The 21,224-nt window shown below is 52.4% G+C and overlaps 2 protein-coding genes across 3 annotated transcripts; one reads left to right on the top strand and one right to left on the bottom strand.

Moving 5' to 3' along the window:
• Positions 1–46: 46 nt before the first annotated feature.
• On the bottom strand, positions 47–9,740 carry ACAA1 (acetyl-CoA acyltransferase 1; the record flags this gene model as incomplete). Of its 2 annotated transcripts, XM_084247211.1 has the most annotated exons (12): positions 47–382; positions 617–762; positions 863–918; positions 1,190–1,369; positions 1,527–1,717; positions 2,794–2,874; positions 3,691–3,789; positions 5,587–5,629; positions 5,891–5,970; positions 8,274–8,331; positions 9,284–9,377; positions 9,555–9,740. In XM_084247211.1, the coding sequence occupies 12 exons, from the start codon at positions 9,729–9,731 to the stop codon at positions 307–309; spliced, it is 1,281 nt and encodes a 426-aa protein (XP_084103337.1). In that variant the 3' UTR covers positions 47–306. The 2 variants fall into 2 exon arrangements, with proteins under 2 accessions (XP_084103337.1, XP_084103336.1); XM_084247210.1 differs by lacking the exons at positions 1,190–1,369; positions 3,691–3,789 and having other exon boundaries at positions 9,555–9,731.
• A 1,604-nt stretch (positions 9,741–11,344) lies between these two features.
• MYD88 (MYD88 innate immune signal transduction adaptor) lies at positions 11,345–14,035 on the top strand (the record flags this gene model as incomplete). Its single annotated transcript, XM_084248398.1, has 5 exons — positions 11,345–11,672; positions 12,660–12,794; positions 13,184–13,364; positions 13,547–13,638; positions 13,881–14,035. 5 exons carry the CDS (start codon positions 11,345–11,347, stop codon positions 14,033–14,035), a joined length of 891 nt encoding a protein of 296 aa, XP_084104524.1.
• Positions 14,036–21,224: the final 7,189 nt, after the last annotated feature.

The raw sequence follows: 21,224 nt of genomic DNA, 5'->3' as shown, positions 1-21,224 counted from the left end.
TGCTCGGCCTGGCGGCCCTCGGAAAGGAGCACGCGCACCCCGCGGTGGGAACTCATTTACTGCTGCACCTGCGGCGCCCTCAGCCGCGAGCCCCTCCCCCAGGATGACAGGGCGGCCTTGAGACCCGGGTGGTCCGGGACAACTCTGGCCCCCCCAGGCCGTCATCAGTGTCCACATTTCCCAAATGAGGTGACGTGCCTTCATTTGCCTGTTGCTACCACCACCACCAGCACCGAGCCTTCCCACACGGCCCCACTTTTGTAGCGTCGCTTCCTCGCTGACAGCATCTCTAGCCTGGGGCCTCACTCAGTTCCCGGGGTACTCAAAAACAGCAGCGGCTCCCATGCCTGTCCCGATGCACATGGACACCACTCCGTATGCCCTGTGAGAACAAAAGTGCGTGGGGTAAGAACACAAAGGGCAAAAGCCCAGCCTCCAAGCGTCCCCAAACCAGCCTGAGCAGCGTGGACCCAGCTTTCCTGGGCATAGTGGTTGGCGTGCAGTTTGGCCCACATACACGGTGGCAGATGCCTGCGGCAGGCCAGGGTCCCCTTCTGGGTGTGTCTGAACAAACACGTGCCCCGCTCAGGCATTCCCCAGGACAGGGCAGCCTTACCTCTTCCCGCGGCGTTTCAGCTCGTTGAGCAGCGTGACCACCTGTCGAGCCCCGGTGCAGCCCAGTGGATGACCCAAGGCCACTGCACCCCCCAGAGGGTTCACCTTCTCAGGGGGGAGTCCTAGCTTCTCCACACAGTAGACAGCCTGGAAGGAGGCAGAGCATCAGCTGGAGCCCCTGGGCCACATGCCCACTGCCTCCTGCTAGGCTGCCCAGGGCCCAGGCAATGTGGAGAAAAAGGCTCACCTGGCTCGCAAAAGCCTCATTGATCTCAAAGATGTCCACGTCATCTATGGTCAGCCCTGCAGGGAAGGGGGAAAGACTGAGCCGACCCAGTGGCCACCTAGCAGGACTCTCAGGCTGCCGCAGGCCCTGCCCATCCATGGACTGTCTAGAGGACATCTCTGCTCCAGATGGGTGACCAAAGCTGTGGGGTCAGGAAGGGCTGCGGTGGGGGTGCTAGCTGACCTTCATCTCAGCACACACAAGATCATTCTTGACACCTGCCCCAAACCCCGTCTGGAGACAGCGTAAGAGGACCCACGTGATCTGGTTAGGAAGGAGCCACCTTACCTGCTTTTTGTAAAGCTACAGGGATGGCACAGGCAGGTCCAATGCCCATGACATCAGGCGGAACTCCAACCACGGCATAGGCTCTCAAGACCCCCAGGATGGGAAGGCCCAATTCTTCTGCCTTGGACCGCCGGGCCAGTAGGATGGCAGCTGCACCATCACTCACTTGGCTTGAGTTTCCTAGAGGCAAATCAGGGGGGGGGAAGGAGGCCTCAGGGCAGGACTGATGAGGCCCAGCCCTTCCCTGTCCACCCTGCTGAGAGGCCTGATCTGCTCCCTGCTCCCAGAGGAGAATACTCCCAGGGCTGCCACCCTACCTCCCCCAGCTCAGTCTCACCAGCCGTGGTCGAGCCACCCGCCTTGAAGGCAGGCTTCAGCTTGGCCAGGCCCTCCATGGTAGTGTTGGGGCGAATCCCCTCATCCTGGGACACAGTGATCCTCTTCTCAGTGCCCTTGTCGTCATGGACTGTGGTAGTCACAGGCACAATCTCTGCGTGGAAACAGCCCTGGCGCTGTGCTCTGGCTGCCCTGTCAGCAAAAGGAGAATCCAGTTTAGACTCTCGAGTCCTTCCCTGCCTGGGCAGACAGGCAAGCTTGGGGCTGCGAAATGCAGGGGTAATGCAGCTGGGGGAGCTCTGAGGGTGTGGGCTCCTTACTACTTCCATCACCCCGGAGGGGGGAGGGGTGGCAGGCCTAAAGCCTACTGGCCCTCTTCACCAGCTGCCTCAGCTATTTAGGCCCTGGCCAACCCTGAAGGGGAAGCGGTTTGGAGCTGGTGGCTCCTCTGAGCCCTTCCCCCGAGAGAGACTAGGCCTGCTCTGTTGTTTGTACTAAACCGAGGCCGAAGCCCCAGGAGAACTGTGCTGGGTTCTACCAGATTTTCTGTTCATTTCAATGGCTCAATTTCACCTGTTCCCATTTTCACTAAGATTCACCAAATAGTTTATAAACTTCTTAAACAGCTTAAAAGCACAAAACACTTTAGGGTGATCTTTGCTGTCATACAGATTTAGGTACCTAGGAGCAGTCCAATAGGGAGGAATCCACAGCTTTCACCAGTTCTCAGATGGTCACTCGACCCAAGGGGCTGACAACCCCTGCCTCAGAAGTCCACTCGGCCCAGACCCCCTCCCTTACTTTGCTGTCTCTCTCTGGGCAGCTGACACTTGTCAGTTTCAGCCTGCGCTTGCCTAGACGCCCGAGCCTCTGGAATTTTTCGTGGCTGACATCCTTGATTTACTATCCCAGATCCTGGAGTCGAAGCCGGGATGCCAGGGTCCCCAGCATCACCGACCCCACATTCTGTGCTATCCAGAGCAGCTGGTGGCTACCATGTCCAGTCAGCAAACCACAGCGAGTTAGAGAAAGGCCTCATTATGCACCCTCAGATTAGATGGGGAAACTAAGGCCCATCTAGAAGACGTTTGGTTTGAACACAGCAGGACATGGGGGGAGTAACAATACAGCATCCTTGGCCCCTGGCCCCTCTCCCTCCTGGGAGGCATGCAACTTGGAAACTACTGACAGCTAGGGTAGCTTCAAAACTGCTCTCTCCAGCCCTTGAAACAACCCCACCCCACTTCTGCTGAGAAAAAAGCACTCACTTTTGCTGGGAAGCCAGCGCAAAGGCATCCTGCTTCTCCCGTGAAATGCCAAAGCGCTTAGCTACATTCTCCGAAGTTATCCTAGAACACAGAGAGCAGATGGGGGTGTGGTCAGTAATCTGTGGCCCTGTGCCAGGCTACAGCTTGGCTATCTCAGCCTGGGGGCAGATCCTGGGAAGCTCATACACCACAGAGACAGGCACAGAAGGCTGCTCTAGCCCAGTTCCTTCTGCACCTCAAGGACGAGTGCTTTAATGAGATGACTCAAGTTCTCTCTGGGACAGGCATACCTAGGTTTTCATGCACTGCAGGTAGTGCCTACCCTCATGCCGGGAACCAGAGTCACAGCCAGGCCTTCCAGCTTTAAAAACTTCGTGTGGAGATACTGTCACTGGATGTGAAAGTAGCCAAGGCACTGCCCCTCTCCGCCTCAAATCTCGGGGAGCCAGGGCTCCCTGACCACAGACCCTGGGATGGCCCAGAAGCCCAGTGACACTGACTGAAGATCTAAGATGCTGTGCAAATGCAATGTGCTTTGCCCCTGCAGCTGTCAGGGAGTAGTCGATAATCAATGGCCCTCCCACTTCAACTTTCTACGCCTCCAAGCCTATGAGGTACAGCTGCCATCATCCTTCCTATGAAAGAGTCCCTCAGGCGGGTGTGACAGGCATGTTTGGAAACCCAGGAGCACAGAGGACCTGGGGGCCTGAGGAAATGGAAGTGAAAAGCAGCACCAAGTCCCATCCCTTGAACCTCTATACAGGAAGCCAAGTCTGAAGGCAGGAGGCCAAGGCTTGGCATTGCCAACCACATGGTGATCCAGGTTTTGGGATCCCTGCCTCAGGCCAGGTGGGAAGCTAAGAAGGCACAGGCACACAGCCACCAGTGGGTACTCACCCCATTGGGATCAGGCAATCTCTGGCCTTCTGCTTATCCACCAAGCGAGAAGTAATATTTCCTGGGTTCCCTCTGTCAGCCAGGGACATGGACTCCACCCTGAGGAGGAGGAAGGGGAAAAGGGGATCACTAAGAGGATGCCCCCAATCTGATAAATGCTAGGAAATACCCAGGGAGCCCCCAGGAAATCCAACAGGCTGGCTGGGAGGCCCACACAAAGCATTGGCCAGCAAGGCAGAGTCGGGGGTCCCGCTGAGTCCAATTCTCTACCTCCGCTTGCACCCCAGGATAGCACTGGCACAGTCCACTCTGGGGCAAGGCCTGGCTTCCCCAATATAGCCTGCAGCCAATCTCACACAATAGTCCCACAGGAAGGTGGGCAGTGTTGGCCACAGTGGGGGTGGGGGGTGGGAGGTGGAGGGCACACAGGACAAACACAGGCCTTGCCTTCAGCAACCACACATTCAGAGGTGGGAAGAGACAAATCTTTTCAAAGTAACCACAAAGCTACAGATCAAAGAGCTATCTGCTCTGCAGGGAGGAGGAAGTGCTAAGAGGAAGGGGTGATCTCAGTTCAATGTGATCACAAAGCTTTGTGGAGGTGGGGAACCACAGCCTCAAGGGATAACAGATAATCCTGACTGACCGCTCTCCATGTGCCCAGCACTATGTGGAACGTTTCCAGGTATCAGAGGTCAATCACATGATGTCCTCCAGCATTAGGTGTTAATTTCACCTCCAACAGGGCTGAAGTGGTTATCCCCACAGTATCAACAAGGACACTGAGGCCCAGGGAGGTTGAGCAACTTGTCCATGATCACTCGTCCAGGATTCAACTTTAGGTAGCCTGGCCCCAGCGCCCACACACAACCAGTATGTCCTGGGCTGTTTCTTCATGATCGAAGCTACGCGGGAGAAGCATAACACCCTATGTAACATGGCCAACCTGCCCGAGGCCTCAGATGCCCTCTAAGAGACCCATAAAGTCTCCAGTCCTTCACCTCAAGGTACTTTGTCCCCCAGTAAGACAGGGGTACATGAAAATCATCAAAGAGCACGCAGGGCAATGGCCCTTGCCCAGTCGAAGTCCTCGCAGTGTGGTCTTTGACTCTATTTACACTTGCAGACACGAAGGTAAACCTAGTACCCGCTGACACAGCCCCGGGGGGGGGGGGGCGGCGAGGCTTCCAATCAAATGCTATATAAAGCAGAACTGAAAGGCAGAGCGAGCATGTCCAAACCCTGGGCTGCTCGCCATCCTGATCCTGCCAGCACCCTCCCTCAGCCTGCCCTGCAGAGCCAGATCCCACACCAACCTGGGCTCTTCCCCTCCCTGGAGGCACTGCCCAATACAACTGCTGCAGCCCCACCCCCGCAGCCAACGATGAAGCCACAGCTGACAGAAATCAAACTACCACAGCTCTGACCATGTCCCTCACAACCCCACAGGCAACTGGAAGTTTCCAGCTTAGTACCAGGATGGAGGAGGAGGGGACAAACTGTCTGGTACAATGAAACAACTACATAGGAGCAGCGGTCCTTGGCTTCCAGGAGCCAAAAAGTGTAATTCAGGAGTCTCAAGAATGAAAGTCACAGAAGGGAATCCAAGTGCTGCAGCTCCTCAAAAAGCCCACATTTTCCAGCCTGGCAGAGTTCCAAAAAAGGGGGGAAAGCTCTGAGAGTCCAATTCCCTCTCCTGTCAGTGCTGAGAGGTGCGAGCAATTCCTGAGCAGCCTGAGGCTGAGGTGACTTCTAAGCACAGCATCCCACTCCCAGCCAGCAGCTTGAAGGGGCTAAAGGAGAATCTTGAAATCAGGGCCTGAGAATTCAGGGGGTGAAAAATTAGTTTCATTGTTGCAAGTTGGTTAACAAACTCTGGCAGAAAGAAATTCTTACCCACAAGCCATGCCAATGTCATAAGACCCATTTCTGATGCCACCTGCAACAAAAGCATTTCATAAGCATCCTTTGCCAGAGTCCATCTGTTCTGGGAACAGGGGAGCCTCTTCCCCACCTGGTCTCTAGGCAGGACTGAGCCCCATCCTTAGAGATGGAGGAAGCCCCAAGAATGTCCACAAAAGGTGTGGGGCAGCAGCAAGGGGCTGTCCTTTACTCGGGTTAAAAGTCCTCTCAGAAATCCTCACTGCTTGCCCAACAGTCTGTGACTTTGCTGACCCAAACCAATGGAGTCACAACTTACCAGCTATGCTGGCCACTGCCTGCAGCCCCGATGAGCACTGTCTATTGACAGTGGACAAAGGCACGGTCTCTGGGATGTCACTGAAACAGAAGGTGCGATCACAGAGTTAGCCAGGCTCTCAGGGAAGGCAAGCCTGTGCTCCTGGCCAATCTGCTGCCCTCATCAGGGAGGGCAGAGACCAGGGGCCCTGCCCCCACTCCAGATCAGATCTGTAGTGGGTAGACCCCACTTCTGTAGGGGCTTGCCCTTCCATTCTGTGATTCTCCTCTACCAAGGCTGAGCACAGCCCAAAGGCAAGAGGCTAGCTGAGACACAGGCATCCTTCTGTATGCAAATTCAAAAATGAAAACTATACCCGTGTCCCTCCAAGAAACAGGGAGAGCCTGCTGCTGTCACAGAGAACCAGAGCAAATGAAATGTGAAATATGAAGGCCAGAAACCATCCCCATTCCTCAGCCTTACAGGTAACCACATGGTTAGCCCTTGAGGCTCCCTTTCTTCCTGTAAAGCCCAATCTCTGATGGATACTTTGTGTTCTGACATCACTTGTTCTGGTGGGTTCTCCAGGGCTCTCACACTGGTCCTGAACCATGGAAGCTGGTAGGACTGCCCGTCGAAGGTAACCTGCCCTGGCCAAGTTTACAAAGCCCCAAGGAAATCCAAGACCCATGAGGGGCTGAAAGGACCCTAGTGGTTCAGGTAAACAGCCAGGGTAGAAAAGCCTTGAGCAAGTGCCAGGTCCAGCTCTGCTCGAGACCCTCTGTGTTAGACTCCTAGGCCCATGCAGCCTGGTGAACTCTTCCCAGTTCTCCCACTCCCTATTATCTAGCTACCTAGTTACCACCTGCAGGGTAAGTGAACTGGTCAGGCTTTTTACGCCAGCAGACTCAGTGACTATCACCTGTGGCCCTGATCATGTTAACTCAGAAGGCGCTTGGGACCGTGGGCGCGGGGCAAGTGTGCCTGACTGTGGACACCTGGAGTACGGGTGTGGGTATGCATTAAGTGTGCACACCTGAGCCTAGAGGTCAGGCCTATAAGGGCGGCGTCACTCAGACAGAGGATGGCTACGGGAGAATGAGCTGCGTGACTACAGAGAGGCGAGACCACGAGAGAACGCCAGAGAAAACCCAGAGGAAAAGTGTAAAGATGGGGGTGGGGGGTGGGAGGAGGTGCGGGGAGGCTCGCTTGCCTGCCTGCTTCCCAGCCTGACCCCTGCCCGCCCATGCCTGTCTCCTTGAATGCCAGCCTCCCTGCCTGATGTACCTGTGTACCCGGTGCCCTGAGAGAGTATTAAAGCCTGAAAAATCCACTGAGGGCTCTGGCACTCTCCTTTATCTGTCTGCCCTAAATGATAGTGAACCTGCCCTGTGCATGTTGCCACTACACCACCCCTCTACCCAATCCACCATGTTCACTGAATACCTATGCAGGATGAGGCACCAGAGGGGTGTGGACGTGTCTATAACACAGTGCCCTCGAAGACTCCCAACCAACAAAGAGAGAATCGACTGGCAGAGAATGAAGTAACAGGGCAGATGGTAAAGCCATATCGAAAGGAGCACGTGGCTAACTCGTGGGAAGGAGAGGGGCTGGGAGCTCAGGCCAGAATTCCAAGGGAACAAAGTGACCAGCATAGGGAAGACAGCAGCAGACAGGCTGGCTGAAAGAGGATCAGTTAAAACAAGTGGTTGGCAGCTAAGGCTGAAAGATAAGCCTGGAGTCAGATCGTGGGAGTCCTTCAACTCCAGGCCAAGCAGTCTAAACCTCTCCCAGCCCCGGCAGGTTTTGCTTGTTTTTCTCTTCCTTCGCTGGCTGATGTTCCTATTCTTCTTCAGACAGCTGGGAGTACTAAGCTAAATGGTGACTTGAGCTACACGTGAAAATAAAACAAGCAACTTTCCTCCACCTCAGGACAGCAAGTGATGAAAGGCAAGTTTATTGGGGCCCTTCCTGAGCTACCCCTTGTTTCAGGGTTCTGCCCTGTATCTAAGTCTCTGTTAAGGGGAATGCCAGGAGGTCCAAGCTTGCTTAACTAGTGAAAAAGGTCAAAATCACTCCTTGTTTTGCCAAGCTGGTTGTTTACTTGACTTAAAAGAGTAGAGTCCACACTTGCAAAGCAACATGCTGACTGGCTAAAAATCAAGACACAGAAAGCTTTTACTCCAGTCCCAAAGGCCCTAGTCTTCCTGGGTTGGGTAACACGCTCTCTCTTCCAAGTAGGGGAAAGGTTAAGTACCACCAGAACAGAGTCTGAGGGCCTGGGTGCAGAGTTGCCTCCCGGTCTGGCATCTAATATGTTCCTCTTCCACCCACAAGCAGATTTCCCTGGGGTCTGAGCCCACTCCAGAGTCAAAATGGAGCTAGAATCAGAAAAGTTTACCTCAGAAACTGGGCAATTCTGGCCATGACTGCCCCGGCCCCCGGCTGAAGTACATTTCCTGTGGACAACAAACCAGTTATCAGTGCCAGGTGGTGGTCTGACACTCAAGAACAGCTGTGAATACTAGAGAGGGGACATTCCAGATTTTCCTTCACAGAGAAAAGGCTTTACTTAGCAGGCTCACTTAAGGTTCCAGAATTTCAAAGTCCAGAGCAAGGAAAGCCAGTTATATTGCAGTTTGTCCTGGTCATGCACTAGGCATTCTCTGGGAGTCCCAAGCTCCCTCACCCATCACCCTGCTTTTCCACATCAGAATACTCTGGGCATACTGCCTGGCCTTAAAGGTAACATGGAAAAGAATGCAGTGCACAAGTTAAAGTCTGATGAACTGGTCCTGTCAGTTAGGGAAATGAGTTTCTGCAATTGCACACCACCTCCGTGTCTTCTGCCAGGCCCTGCTTGCACTCCCGAGGTGGATCAATGATTTGCAACCTAGGATGGCACTTAGTTAATAACATTAACCACACTTTATTTCCAGTCCAGAGGAGAAGGGGTGGGGTAAAAAGGGCTGGACTGAATGTCAAGAGATTCTGGACCTCAGTTTCAAGCTCTACTGCAAATTCTCAAGGCATCAATTTCTCCAACCGCATAAGGGCTGGACCAGGTGGTTTTTAATGGCCCCTCTGTTTTGTCCCCGCACAGAGAGGATGTGAGGGTGGGTAGAAACCCTTATCTCCTAGGATGTCCTCAAACCCCTATGCCAAGAGTCTGCATTAGTGCGTCACTAGAGACCCCCCCTGCCTTCTACCAACTTAACAAGCAGAACGTGCGTGGAGGGGACAGCGAGTGCCTGGAAGGGGCGAGGGGAGGCCGATCTAGCTTTAAATTCAGTGGCGTCCAGCCCACCACCACTTCCCTCGGTGAAAACACCAGGTGGGAGAAGTCTGACAAGCGCCTGGCGGGACGGCTCGGCGAGCAGAACCAAGCGCGGGGCCTGGGGGGTGGCTCACCCACGCAAATATCCCCCAGCTCCTGCGGGCTCAGATGGACATCCCGGAGAACCGCGGTCATGACGGCCGAGAGCAGCTCATCCGGGGTGGTGTCCTACGGGAGGAAGCGCAGCGTGGCGGTCCCCGTCCCGCGGGGCACGGGGTTCCCGAGGGCCCGCGGCCCGGCCCAGAGACCACACGCCCCCCCCGCGCCAAGGAGAAGAAAGCAGCCCCACAGGAGCGCGGCTGCCCGACCGCGTCCCGCCCCGACGCCCAGGCCGAGGGGCCGCACCTTGAAGCCGCCGCGGCCCGCTCGGCCGATGGCCGTGCGCCGTCCGTGCACCACCACCACGTCCGCCGGGGAGCCTCGCGGGGCGCCGCCCCAGCACGGCCTGCCCTGCAGCGCCGGCTCTGGGCCCGGGCCCTGCGGGCCCTTCAGGTGGCCCAGCACCACCTGCAGCCTCCGCATGGCGCCGCTCGGCCCGGGGGACCCCACACGGCGGAGCACACGGCCGGGAGCTGGGAGCCGACCCCGCGGGCGTGAGGCCGCACCTTCGCACCCGGGCCCTACACGCCACCCACAATCCCGCGAGACTGAGCCGACCGCCTCCAAGAGTCCCGCCCACCTCCAGCCGCAGCCAACCACAGACGAGCCTACATGAAGTCCCGCCCCCTCCTGCGACGGAACCACTAAATCTGGGTCTTTCCACTCAAGGCCACGCCCACCATGGGCGAACGACAGCCAACCAGGAGGCGGACCTTTCTGAAGACCCGCCCAGAAACGAGAGCTCTCCACGTGAGACCCCGCCTACCGCCAAATCCGCGGCGGCGCAACGGCGAGAGCTGCTTCGGCTTCCGCCAGCAGGCGCGCCTCGGCCCGGCCCCCGCGCACGCAGCCCCGCCCGGCCCGCGGCCAAACAGGAGGCGGGGCTGCCAGGAGCCCCGCCCACGGCCGCTGCGCGGGGTCGGAGGAGGCCGGAGCTCTCAATTCCTCTTCCCAGTCCGCCCTGGGATCCCCTGGGTCCCAGCACCCGCGCTCGGGGACCTGAGTAATTCCGAGGCACCCCCAGAGGCCGACTGCGACACGCTCGGGAGGCCTTTGGGAGAGAGAGAGAATGTGGGTTCTCGGGGTAGGAGGAGGATGGGTCACACCACGGCGCTGACATGCGACCAGCGCCCCGTCGCACTGCACACACTTGCTCACCAATCCCACGCTCACTGGGAGGACCTTACGGTCAGTGCCCACCGCCCCCACCAGGCTGGGGTCTCCACCGAGGCCAGGAGGGACTTGCGTCTAGCGCCCTGCAGAGGCTTCCCGCTCAGTAGGCGACCAAATAAGCAGCTGTCGAGTGACTGACTGCGCTGGGTCTTCGCAGCTCAGCCCTGTGCTCCTGAAGAACAAGGCCAGGGGCCCCTGGGACTCCCAAACGCACCGTGTCTCCCCAGAACCTGGAGAGGAATACTCCCCCCCCAATCCAGAAGACCCTATTATCTCCAACCCGGAGGTTCGGACCCTGCCCGCCAACTTTCGGGGTGAGGCGTGACTTGCCTCGGACTGAAGAAGGCTGCACGCCCTTTCCAGTCCCGCTCGGAGTGCGCAGGGGTCCCTCCGCAGACCGTCAAGGGCAGGATGTTGTGTTCTCACGACACGAGGGTGGGCAGCGCCCGTGCCTCTCCCCCTTGATCCGGTCCCGTGACCCTCTCAGGCAGACCTTATAAACTCCCCAGATCCCGTGGCTCCAAAGAAGGCCCCTCCGCCCGGCCGCAGAGGACAAGACCCCGGTCTCTTACAACCCCCCGAGTCCTCCTCGACCCCATCAGTCTCCCGAAGACAGAACGGTGGACTCCCCAGATCTCAAAAGGCAGATTCTATCCCGTTTCCCTAGACCTCGAAGCCAGGTGGGGCGCCCCCACCTCCGTACATCTGGGGCTCCAGATCGTAGGGCAGGGCGGCACTTCTCGGAAAGCGAAACCCAGCGGTTCGGGGCGGGGCGGGGCGGAGAGTGTGGGACGCTTAGGGGCAAGGAGGAAGCGCGCGCCGGCGAAGCGCCTCCGAAGGCCGGAGTCTCCAGACGGCTGACCATGGCTGCCGAGGTTCCGGCAGCGAGGTCCGAGCCTCTCTCCCCCTCCACGTCCTCCTTGCCCCTGGCAGCGCTCAACATGAGAGTGCGGCGCCGCCTATCGCTGTTCCTGAATGCTCGGACGCAGGTGGCTGCCGACTGGACAGCTCTGGCCGAGGAGGTGGGCTTTGAGTACTTGGAGATCCGGCATCTGGAGTCGACCCCTGACCCCACAGGCCGCTTGCTGGACGCCTGGCAGGGACGCCCCGGTGCCTCGGTGGGTCGCCTGCTGGAACTGCTCTCCAAGATGGGCCGCGAGGACGTGTTGGTCGAACTGGGGCCCAGCATAGGTGAGGACGACCCCTTCCCTGCCTCATACTGGGTGGGGCTGGTGACTGATGGGGGAACTGAACTTCACCGTCCTCAGCATCCAGTCTCCCCTGGGGAAGACCTCGTTCCTGCCTCCAGGTGCTCGTGGCAGCCTGGGAGGGGGAAACATGAGAAACCAGTTCCCTCTTTCAATATCCGAGGTGACAGACTGGAGACAGGATGAGAAGGCTCAGAGAGTCTGAGAAGGGAGAGAAACAGCTTAGGCAAAAGCTTTCTGGTAGGGCCAGGGTCCCAACAGGGGGTCTTGGGGGGCTGGGGAGAGGGAAGGGCTGTATTGTTTCAGGTAGAGCAACAGGGCTGGTAAAGGACTGGAAACTGGCAGACTTGGAAACCTTGGGTCCCTGGGAAATGCACCCTCTCCTGCCACAATACACATGCATAGGTGTGGGTTCAATGGTTCACAGACTGGTACAACCTACTTAGTTGGGGGCTCTGCCCTCATTGCACAAAACCATTAGTTATTCTGGGCCTTTCTTTCTTTTTTTTTTTTTTTTGGTGGGACCCTCGCCGGCGGCCGGGTAACGAACCGGCGCTGCAGAGGCTGCGGGCAGCCTCGCAGCCCATCGCTCAACCTCTGCACCACCAGGGGAGGCCCATATTCTGGGCCTTTCTTGCATGTCCAACCCCCTGTTCACATCAGCCTAGAAACAATTTTAGGTTCCATTCTCAGGTTGCCCAGGAAGAAGGCTGGGGAAAGGGACAGAGATACACAAACCTCTCCTCATTGACTTCTGCATGGCCAAAACAGCACTGACATCTTTTTGGGAGGGTCAGTGCCAGGTGGGAGCCAGCTTTTCGGGGCTGTCAAGCATGGATGGCACCAGTGAGTTGGAGAAGCCCTGGAGCACACCATGGCCAAGGAACTGGGATGGGCTGGATACTGATTGTGGGTAGAGGTGTGGGGCACCCTGGGGAGCCTGCTACAGCCTCTCATCTCTTTCCCACAGAGGAGGACTGCCAAAAGTATATTCTGAAGCAGCAGCAGGAGGAGTCTGAGAAACCCTTACAGGTGGCCGCAGTGGACAGCAGTATCCCACAGACCCCTGAGCTGTTGGGCATCACAACCCTGGATGATCCCCAGGGTAAGGGCCCAATACTGTTTCTCTGGGCCAAATGGGACAAGTGGGCCCTGGTGTTAAGAGCATGGTTGTTGAAAGCACATGGACTGTGGGACCTTGGGCAAGTCACTAAACCTCTCCGAATCTCAGTTTCCTTACCTAAGAAATGGGAATTATATTCCTACCCCTGGGTTGCTATGACATTCTCAGGAACCCAGGACTCGAGCCAGGGCAGGGTATGGGGGACGCACTCATCCTTCCTCTCCTGGGAAGGGCTCTTATTCTGTGTAGTGTTATTTCACGACTGGTATAGGGTCCAGGACTAAGATTGCCTAAGCTGGAGATTTCTAAAGCGGCCCTTCCCCAGGCTTCCTGTAACACTCTTGACCATCCTCCTTGTGCTCATCCTCCAGGGCAAATGCCCGAGCGCTTTGATGCCTTCATCTGCTACTGCCCCAATGATATCCAGTTTGTGCACGAGATGATCCGGCAGCTGGAACAGACAGACTACCGGCTGAAGTTGTGTGTGTCCGACCGTGATGTCCTGCCTGGCACTTGTGTCTGGTCCATTGCCAGTGAGCTCATTGAGAAAAGGTTGGTTCGGTGGTCAGGGGACGAGTGGGTGGGGGCATGAAACCTGCTCAGGGATCTAGATGCTGGGATTCTCCCAGCTGGGCCCTGTCTGACCTGCGCACAGTGGGATCCTCTTGAGGTCATCCCCTGGGGGTATGCTGAGCTGAGTTGCAGGTGTCTGTAGCCTGCCCATTCTCCCCTAGGTGCCGCCGCATGGTGGTGGTTGTCTCTGATGATTACCTGCAAAGCAAGGAATGTGACTTCCAGACCAAGTTTGCACTCAGCCTTTCGCCAGGTAAACTCAAGCTTGCCCTTGTAACAGTAAAGTGGGCGGGTGAAGCTTTTGGATGCCAGTCTTCCCTCACAAAGGGCCATGGATGCAGCTGAGTGTGTGTACACCTGTGCCCTTTGTGTGGGTGAACATGTGCCAGGGGTGTTAGTTGGGAGAAGGCTGCCATTAATCCTAGTGCTGGAAACTTGTCTTGCCCCACTGTGGGGCAGAGGCATGGTGCCAGCTCTGTACCCCCTGGCTTGCAGGTGCCCATCAGAAGCGACTGATCCCCATCAAGTACAAGCCAATGAAGAAAGACTTCCCTAGCATCCTGCGGTTCATTACTGTCTGTGACTACACCAACCCTTGCACCAAGTCCTGGTTCTGGACTCGCCTGGCCAAGGCCCTGTCCCTGCCCTGAAGATTGCCTTAGGGCCTGGAGTGTGCATCTGTCTGACAGCACATGCCTCCTCCTGCAGTTGTAAGGGGTCCTGCTTGTTTCTCAATTCCTGGAAATGCCAGCTGCATAGACATCTGTAGTCACTGAACATACCTAGCCACCACATCTCATGTGGCTGCAAATGGCATGTTCCCTTGCTGAACTATCAGCCAGACAGCAAAAACCAGGGCTGACTGGCACTAACAGGCGGACATCTTAGGATACAGTTTTGCTAGCTGAGAACCAGGTAGGATGAGAACAGGCAGTGTCCGTGTTTGCATCACTGTAGGAGAAGGTGAAGCAGCATTGCTCTGGGTCTCCATTGTTCATGGTGACAGAACTGACTGCCAGGGCCGCATGCTGGCCATTGCTGGGTCCCTGGCACTGCCAGGCAGCTACTTCAACAATGATGCCTAAACATGCTTTAGGGACTTGCTGCCCACGTCACAGCCCTCTTCCTATGATGGGCTTGCCCAGCACAAGGAGATCCCACCTTGGGCCTCCAGTTTTCATCTGCCTCTTTGCCTCTGCCCACCTTTACTGTGACAAGGCCCGAATGTGGACCCGAATGGCTAGGGTGCTTTTCAGTTTCACCTATTGAGAGGCCTGTAGTCATGCGCTCAGTTCTGCCTAGTACAAGATGGGATCCCACCCTCTGGCATCTCCATCAGGTTTGGGTTCCAGGGCAGTGTAAGCAGGAAGCCTTTCTCCCCTGGCCACCCGCAGAGAGCTCTCCCACAAGTCTTCTGTGCCTTAACTGCCTTTATGAAGTTGTTTGCTGGGACCAGTTTACAAACAGTGAGTACCCAAGAGCCTCCCACCCCAGAGCTTGTGGGCACACGGGCACATACAAACCTACACAGAGACCTGTCCATCCCTGCGTGTGCACATTCACACACAGAGCACTTTCACACACGTTCCCGGTACAGTTCAGGGACAGAATGTCCCCCCATTTGGGCAGGGGGTGGGGGGGGGGTAACCCTGGGCAAAAATGAGCACTCTTGTATTCCTGTTCTCTTTTTAACATGCCAGCATTTATACCTTCAATGGCATTTACACTTCCCTTTTGCCTTGGGAAAGAAATACTCAGAACTCACAGCAAGTAAGCTGCAGACACAGCTGTTTTTGCCTCCAGGGGGTTTATGCATTACTCTCATACTCTCCCTCTGAGAAAGAATGTCACAGTCTCAGGTGTCTGTGTCCCAGGGCAGACCCCAGGACCCTAAATCTAACAGAAAATGTTTTCTCTGCTCTACATCCAGCTTGTCCTCAGGCAACTTCCCTCAGGGTCCCAGAGGCACTGGAGGCCCCCTCAGCATGATTAGCTACCATGCACCCACCCTGACACTGGAGAGTACTTTATAAAATAATTTCAAGAAAGTATCTCTCACATCTGTTCTGTATGAGTTATGAAAATTTCAAAGAGAGCGGGGAAATGCCTGTCATTTATCCTTCTGGATCCTGGTTTATAATAAAGAGTTCTCTACTTTGGAGCAGCAGCTTTCTTTTGTGTCTGGAAGGAAATGAAGCAGAAGAGAGGAAAGGAAGGGGAGGAGGGAGGAAGGAAAGAAAGAAATCCTGTTCTTTCTAGCCAAAGGACCAGTAAAGGGCAGCTTAGCAAAAAAGAAAACTATTAGACCACTCTACTCCAGCCAACCCACAGAAAAAAATAATCCCCGCCTATACCCTGCAGGCAAGCCAAATGGGAAATCTAGCCTTCACCTCTACCTGCCAGGGTAGTGTCAGGGGAGGCCTAGTAGAGAGTCAAGATTTTCACTACAGCGGGCAGCCCTGTGCTCCTTCAGGAGAGAAAAAGCATCCTTCCCCCTCCCATCCAGGGTGTGATCACCAGAGGTTCAGTGGGCAGCCCGAGTCCCCACCCTGGCCCAGCAGCAACTGGGTCATCCTCCCCTTTCTGAGAATGTCAACAGAGGCTGTGTAGGGAACCTGAATTTTGACTTCTACCTGACATCATTGGTGGTGTCAGAGAAGGTCTACTAAAACAGGTTTAAATAAGATCCAAATTTTCATAATACTCAAAATGTCCAGGATTGAAATCGCTCTCTCTAGTAGGAACCAGGAAAATCTCAACTTGAGTGAGTGGCATCTATTATCAATAGATCTCAATACCAAGTCAGAGATGTTTAAATTATCTGACAAGATTTTAAAGCAACCTGTATAAAAGTGCTTCAGTGAACAATTACAAAGATGCTTGAAGCAAATTAAAAAATAGTATCAACAAAGAAATACAAGAGATGAAAAATCAAAATTTCAGAACTGAAAAAAGTGTGAAATAAAAACTCACTGGACAGATTCTAGAGTAAAATGGAGAGGACAAAGGAAAGAAACAGTGAACTTAAAAACAGAAGAATTGAAATCACCCAACCTGAACCATAGAAAGAGAAGAGACTAAAAAAAAAAATTAACAGAATATCAGGAATTTGTGATATTATAAGCAAAGATCTAATATTTATATAATTAGAGTCCCAAAAGAGAGGCAAAAAAAGGGGGAGTTTAAAAAGCACTTAAGTAAATATGGCTGAACATTTTTCAAGTAAGACAAAGAAGCTGGTTAAATCCCAAGTAGAGTAATTAAAAAATCCATGCCAAGATAATCAAACTTGTGAAAACTAAGGACAGAAAAGATCTGAAAGGTAGTCAGAGAGAGGGGCTTCCCTGGTGGCGCAAGGGGTTAGGCACCACACTGTTAAGCAATCCGCAGCCTCTGCAGCACCAGTTCGATCCCCGGCCGGCCAGGGAGCAACCCACATGGTGCAGCAGACTTCTGACTTGCCTGCTGCTCCCCTCAGCAGTGTACTTCGGTCAATCTGCCGGTTCTGTTCCCCACTCTGTCTCTGGTGAATCCTCTCACCCCACCACATCTCTAGCCTGTACCCCAGCTCTTGTATGCATAAATAAATAAATCTTAAAAAGAAAAAATAGTCAGAGAGAAATGACATGTTCTTTACAATGGGAAAAAAAAATTGATTATCAAATTTCTTATCAGAAGTCACGAAGATCAGAGGGAAGTGGCATATTTTGCAAGCGCTAAAAGAAACTGTCAATTTGACATGCTATATCCTGTGAAAATCAATAGTGAAGATGTTCTCAAGGAAGATAAATTATGAGAATTTGTCAAGAGGAGACTTACCCTGAAAGATAAGTAAACTGAAATAAATTAGCAAAAAAGGAATCTTGAAACACCAAAAATGGGAGAGCAATAGAGTAAAAATATGGGTTAATACAATAAATTTTCCTTCTCTTGAGTTTTCTAAATTCTATCTGATGGTTTAAGCAAAATATTACTTATTGCTTGTGTATAGCATAGATTGGGGAAGTTGATAAGCACGGTGGTAATTTCTGCTTCAAGCAATTTCACACATGAAAAGGAGAAATGAAATGGCTGGGAGGAGGGACTCTGCAGTTACCACAATTTCCTCTTTCTTCAAAAGATCAAAGACTACCAGGTCCAGTCCAGCGCCCCCTGTCCTACATACTCACACCTTGTCCACATGGCTCTCAATTTACGCAGAGGAAATAGTTAAGGCAGTTAAATTATAAACAGGGAGAGTAAAGAAACTGAAAGGGAAGAAAGGTTTCTCCACCCCACAAGACTGGTAATGTCACACAAGTAAAACTCAAGTAAGTTTGTTTTTTTTTTTTTTTTTTTTATAGAGGCATGTTTTTATTTATTTGTTTGTTTGTTTGTTTGTTTTGTTTATACATGCACTGGGTACAGTCAGAAGTGCGGGAGGGTGAGAGAATTCACCAGAGCCAGAGCGGGGAGCAGAGCAGGCAGAAGGACCGAAGTACACTGCTGAGGGGAGCAGCGGGCGGCAGGAGAGGTCTGCGCGCCATGTGGGACCCTCCTCCTGTGGCCAGGGAGCAGCCGGGGATCGAACCGGCGCTGCAGAGGCTGCGGGCAGCTTCGCAACCCAGCGCTCAACCGCTGTGCCACCGGGGAGGCCCAAAAACTCAAGTAAGTTATACACAATGTTAAATTGACAGCACTCACCCAAAAATACCTACAAAAGAGATGCTCCCCAAACACTTATGTATATTAAAGTGAATTTCTACTTGAAATTACCAAAATTATAGAGATGGAAAATAGATTAGCAGTTGTCAGGGATTAGGGACAGTCTGGGAGGGAGAGGGTGTTCTAGAAAGAGGTAGTCACACAGTAGGTCAAGGTGTTGTAATAGTTCTCTATCTTAATTGTGGTGGTGGTTACGTAGATCTGCACATGTGATAAAATGGCAAAGAACTACAGACATATTATACCAACGTCAAGTTCCTGGTTTTGATATTGTACTCTAGTTACAGCAGATGGGGGGAAATTGTGTGAATTTTATAGTAATGCCGCTATTATTTTTGCAACTTCCTATGAATCTGAAATTATCTTAAGAAGCTTTAAAAATTAACATAAAAATGAAGTAAAAACAAAAGCCCCTGGGTGCATTTGCAATAACTGAAGCTTAATTTTTCACCTTGTTTTTCCCTCAGTTTTATTGATATTATTGACAGATAGCCCTTTGTAAATTTAAAGTGTACAGCATAAATGACTTAACTTACATATATGCTGAAATGATTACAAGTTTAGATAACAACCATCACCTCATATAGACACAAAATTATTTTTCATTGTGATGAAAAATTCTTAAGATCTTTTAAATTCCAAATACACAATATAACAATTTAGTCATTATGGTGTACACATTACATCCCTAGTGCTTATTTATCTTATAGCTGAGGTTTCTCTTTTGACCACCTTCCTCCAATTCCCTCTACCTCCTGCAATACCTCACCTCTGGTAACCATAAATCTGATCTCCTTTTTTGAGTTTGGTTGTTTGTCTAGAGTCCACATGTAAGTGATATCATGTAGTATTTGTCTTTTTCTGACTTATTTCACTTAACATAATGCCCTCCAAGGTCCATCCACATTGTCACAAATGGCAGGATTTCCTTTTGTAGATGAATAATATTCCATTTCTCTCTCTCACTCTTTCTTTCTCTCTCTCTCTCACACACGCACAAATACACACACAATTCTCTATACACCTGTCAATGAACTCTTAGTTTGTTTCCATGTCTTGACTGTTGTAAAAAATACTGCTGTGAACATCGGGAAGGGTATAAATATCTCTTTGACATAGTGTTTTCATTTCCTTTATATATATATATCAAATATATATATTATATATATATATTTTGGGGGGGGAGATATATATATCCCAAAATGGGATTGCTCTATTTTAGTTTTTTTTTTTTTTACAAACCTCCATAGTATTTTCTATAATGGTTGCTGCAGTTTAAATCCTATCAACAGTGCACAAATTTTCCCTTTTCCACATACCCTTGTATCTATCCCTTGTTTTTTTAAAAAAGAATAAATTTCATTTAAAAAAATGATCACTAATAACATATATTGATGCATATATGGCTATGTATTGTCAACAAACATTTCATTTTATGTTGGAAGATGAACCAAATAATGTTTTCCTGAGGATCTACTTAGTACATTGGTCCAGACCAAAAGCAAAAAATAAACATAAACCAAGCTAGACTCTGTCCTCAACAATTTAAAGCCCAATCAAAGAATCAAGAGACAAACATAGAAAAACCTGAGTGACTCAAGCGTTAGACTGCACAGCCCTCCACTGCAGATGCGCTGACCTGTGGCAAAAAGTGAGTCCTCAAGTCCTTGAAGAGAGGACTCTGTAGGCCAGAGTCTTGAACAGGTATCTGCAGGCAGATGACCTTGTGGTGGGCTTTAAAAGTTCCAGAATTGAAAGAGTAGAAACTAGGAAGTAGAGGAGATCCAAGCAGTAAGGGAATAACAGGAAGTGAGAGGCCAGTCAGGGGTTGTTAGACTAGCAGGACAAGACCCTCCTGTTTCAGTAGGGGGCCCCTGAAATGAAGGCTGCAAAGGGGGCATGTACGTGGGCAGGCAAGGACTGGTAAAAGCAGAGTATGCAGATTAGTATAGTAGTTGTATGCAGGGTAGAGTAGTGAAGTTGATAAATACAGTGGGAATTTCTGCTCAAGCAACTGCACAAACAAGAATGAGAATCAAGTGACTGCTGACTGAGGAGGGACTCTGGGATCCCTGGAATTTCTTCTTTCCTCCAATCAAACCTTACCAGGCCCATTCCACTGCCCTCTAGTCCCATTCTACTGTCTCCTGTCCTAAGCACTCAGGCATCAATCCCACCTGCATTACCTAACCCTGAGATCACCAGGTCCCGTGGGTAGGCCAAGACTATAAGGTAAATCTCTGTTTTATTAGCTTCTTCTGCTTGAGGATCCATAGTGAAAGTGAGTATGTTTTAAGAAGACCAACCTCAGGGCCTCCCTGGTGGTGCAAGGGGTTACGTCTCAGCATTATCAAGCTATTGCCAGCCACTACAGCACAAGTTCGAACCCCAGCCAGGGAGTAAATCCACATGGCACAACAAACCTCTCCTGTCTCGCACACTGCTCCCCTGTAGGATAAGTAAAATATCAGGCTTTTCTGCCCTCCTGCCATTAGGATAGATGACGGAACCCTGCAGTCCTGAATGCATGCCTGATGGCGGGCACCTGGAGTAGGGTGCGGGCATAGGTAGATGGGATTCACCCGGGCTAAAACTGGGCTTTTAAGGGCGGTGTCACGGGGACGCCAGCAGAAGCAGAGAAGCAGAAGCAGAACTACAAGAGAAGGCCGGAGAGCCCAGATAGAGCGAAGATTTGCTGGGGGCTGGGAGGCCTGCCAGGCTTCCAGCCCCCCAAAACCCCTGCCTGCTGTGTACCTGGTAAATCCCAATAAAAGCCTGCAAAAGCCACTGAAAGCTCCAGGATTCTCTCCCTCTTTACTGCTGGAATCATAGAAAACCTGCTCAGTGGCCTTTCTGCTGTTAAATTCCCTCAGCGGTGTATTTCAGTCAATCCACCTGTTCTGCTCCCTACTCTGTCTCTGAATCTCTTAGCCCCCCAACCTCTGGCCTACACCCCAGTTCTTGTATGCATAAATAAATCCTTAAAAAAAAAAACAAAAACAGGGCCTCCCTGGTGGCACAAGGGGTTAAGACGCAACCTATGAAGCTATCCACAGCCACTGCAGTGCAAGTTCGATCCCCGGCCAGGGAGATGCCCACATGGCACAGCGGATCTCTCCTGCCTTGCCCGCTGCT

This window comes from Talpa europaea (assembly GCF_964194135.1).
Source record: "Talpa europaea genome assembly, chromosome: 11".
Classification (NCBI taxonomy): domain Eukaryota; kingdom Metazoa; phylum Chordata; class Mammalia; order Eulipotyphla; family Talpidae; genus Talpa; species Talpa europaea.
This window is presented reverse-complemented; position numbering and strand designations above follow the sequence as displayed.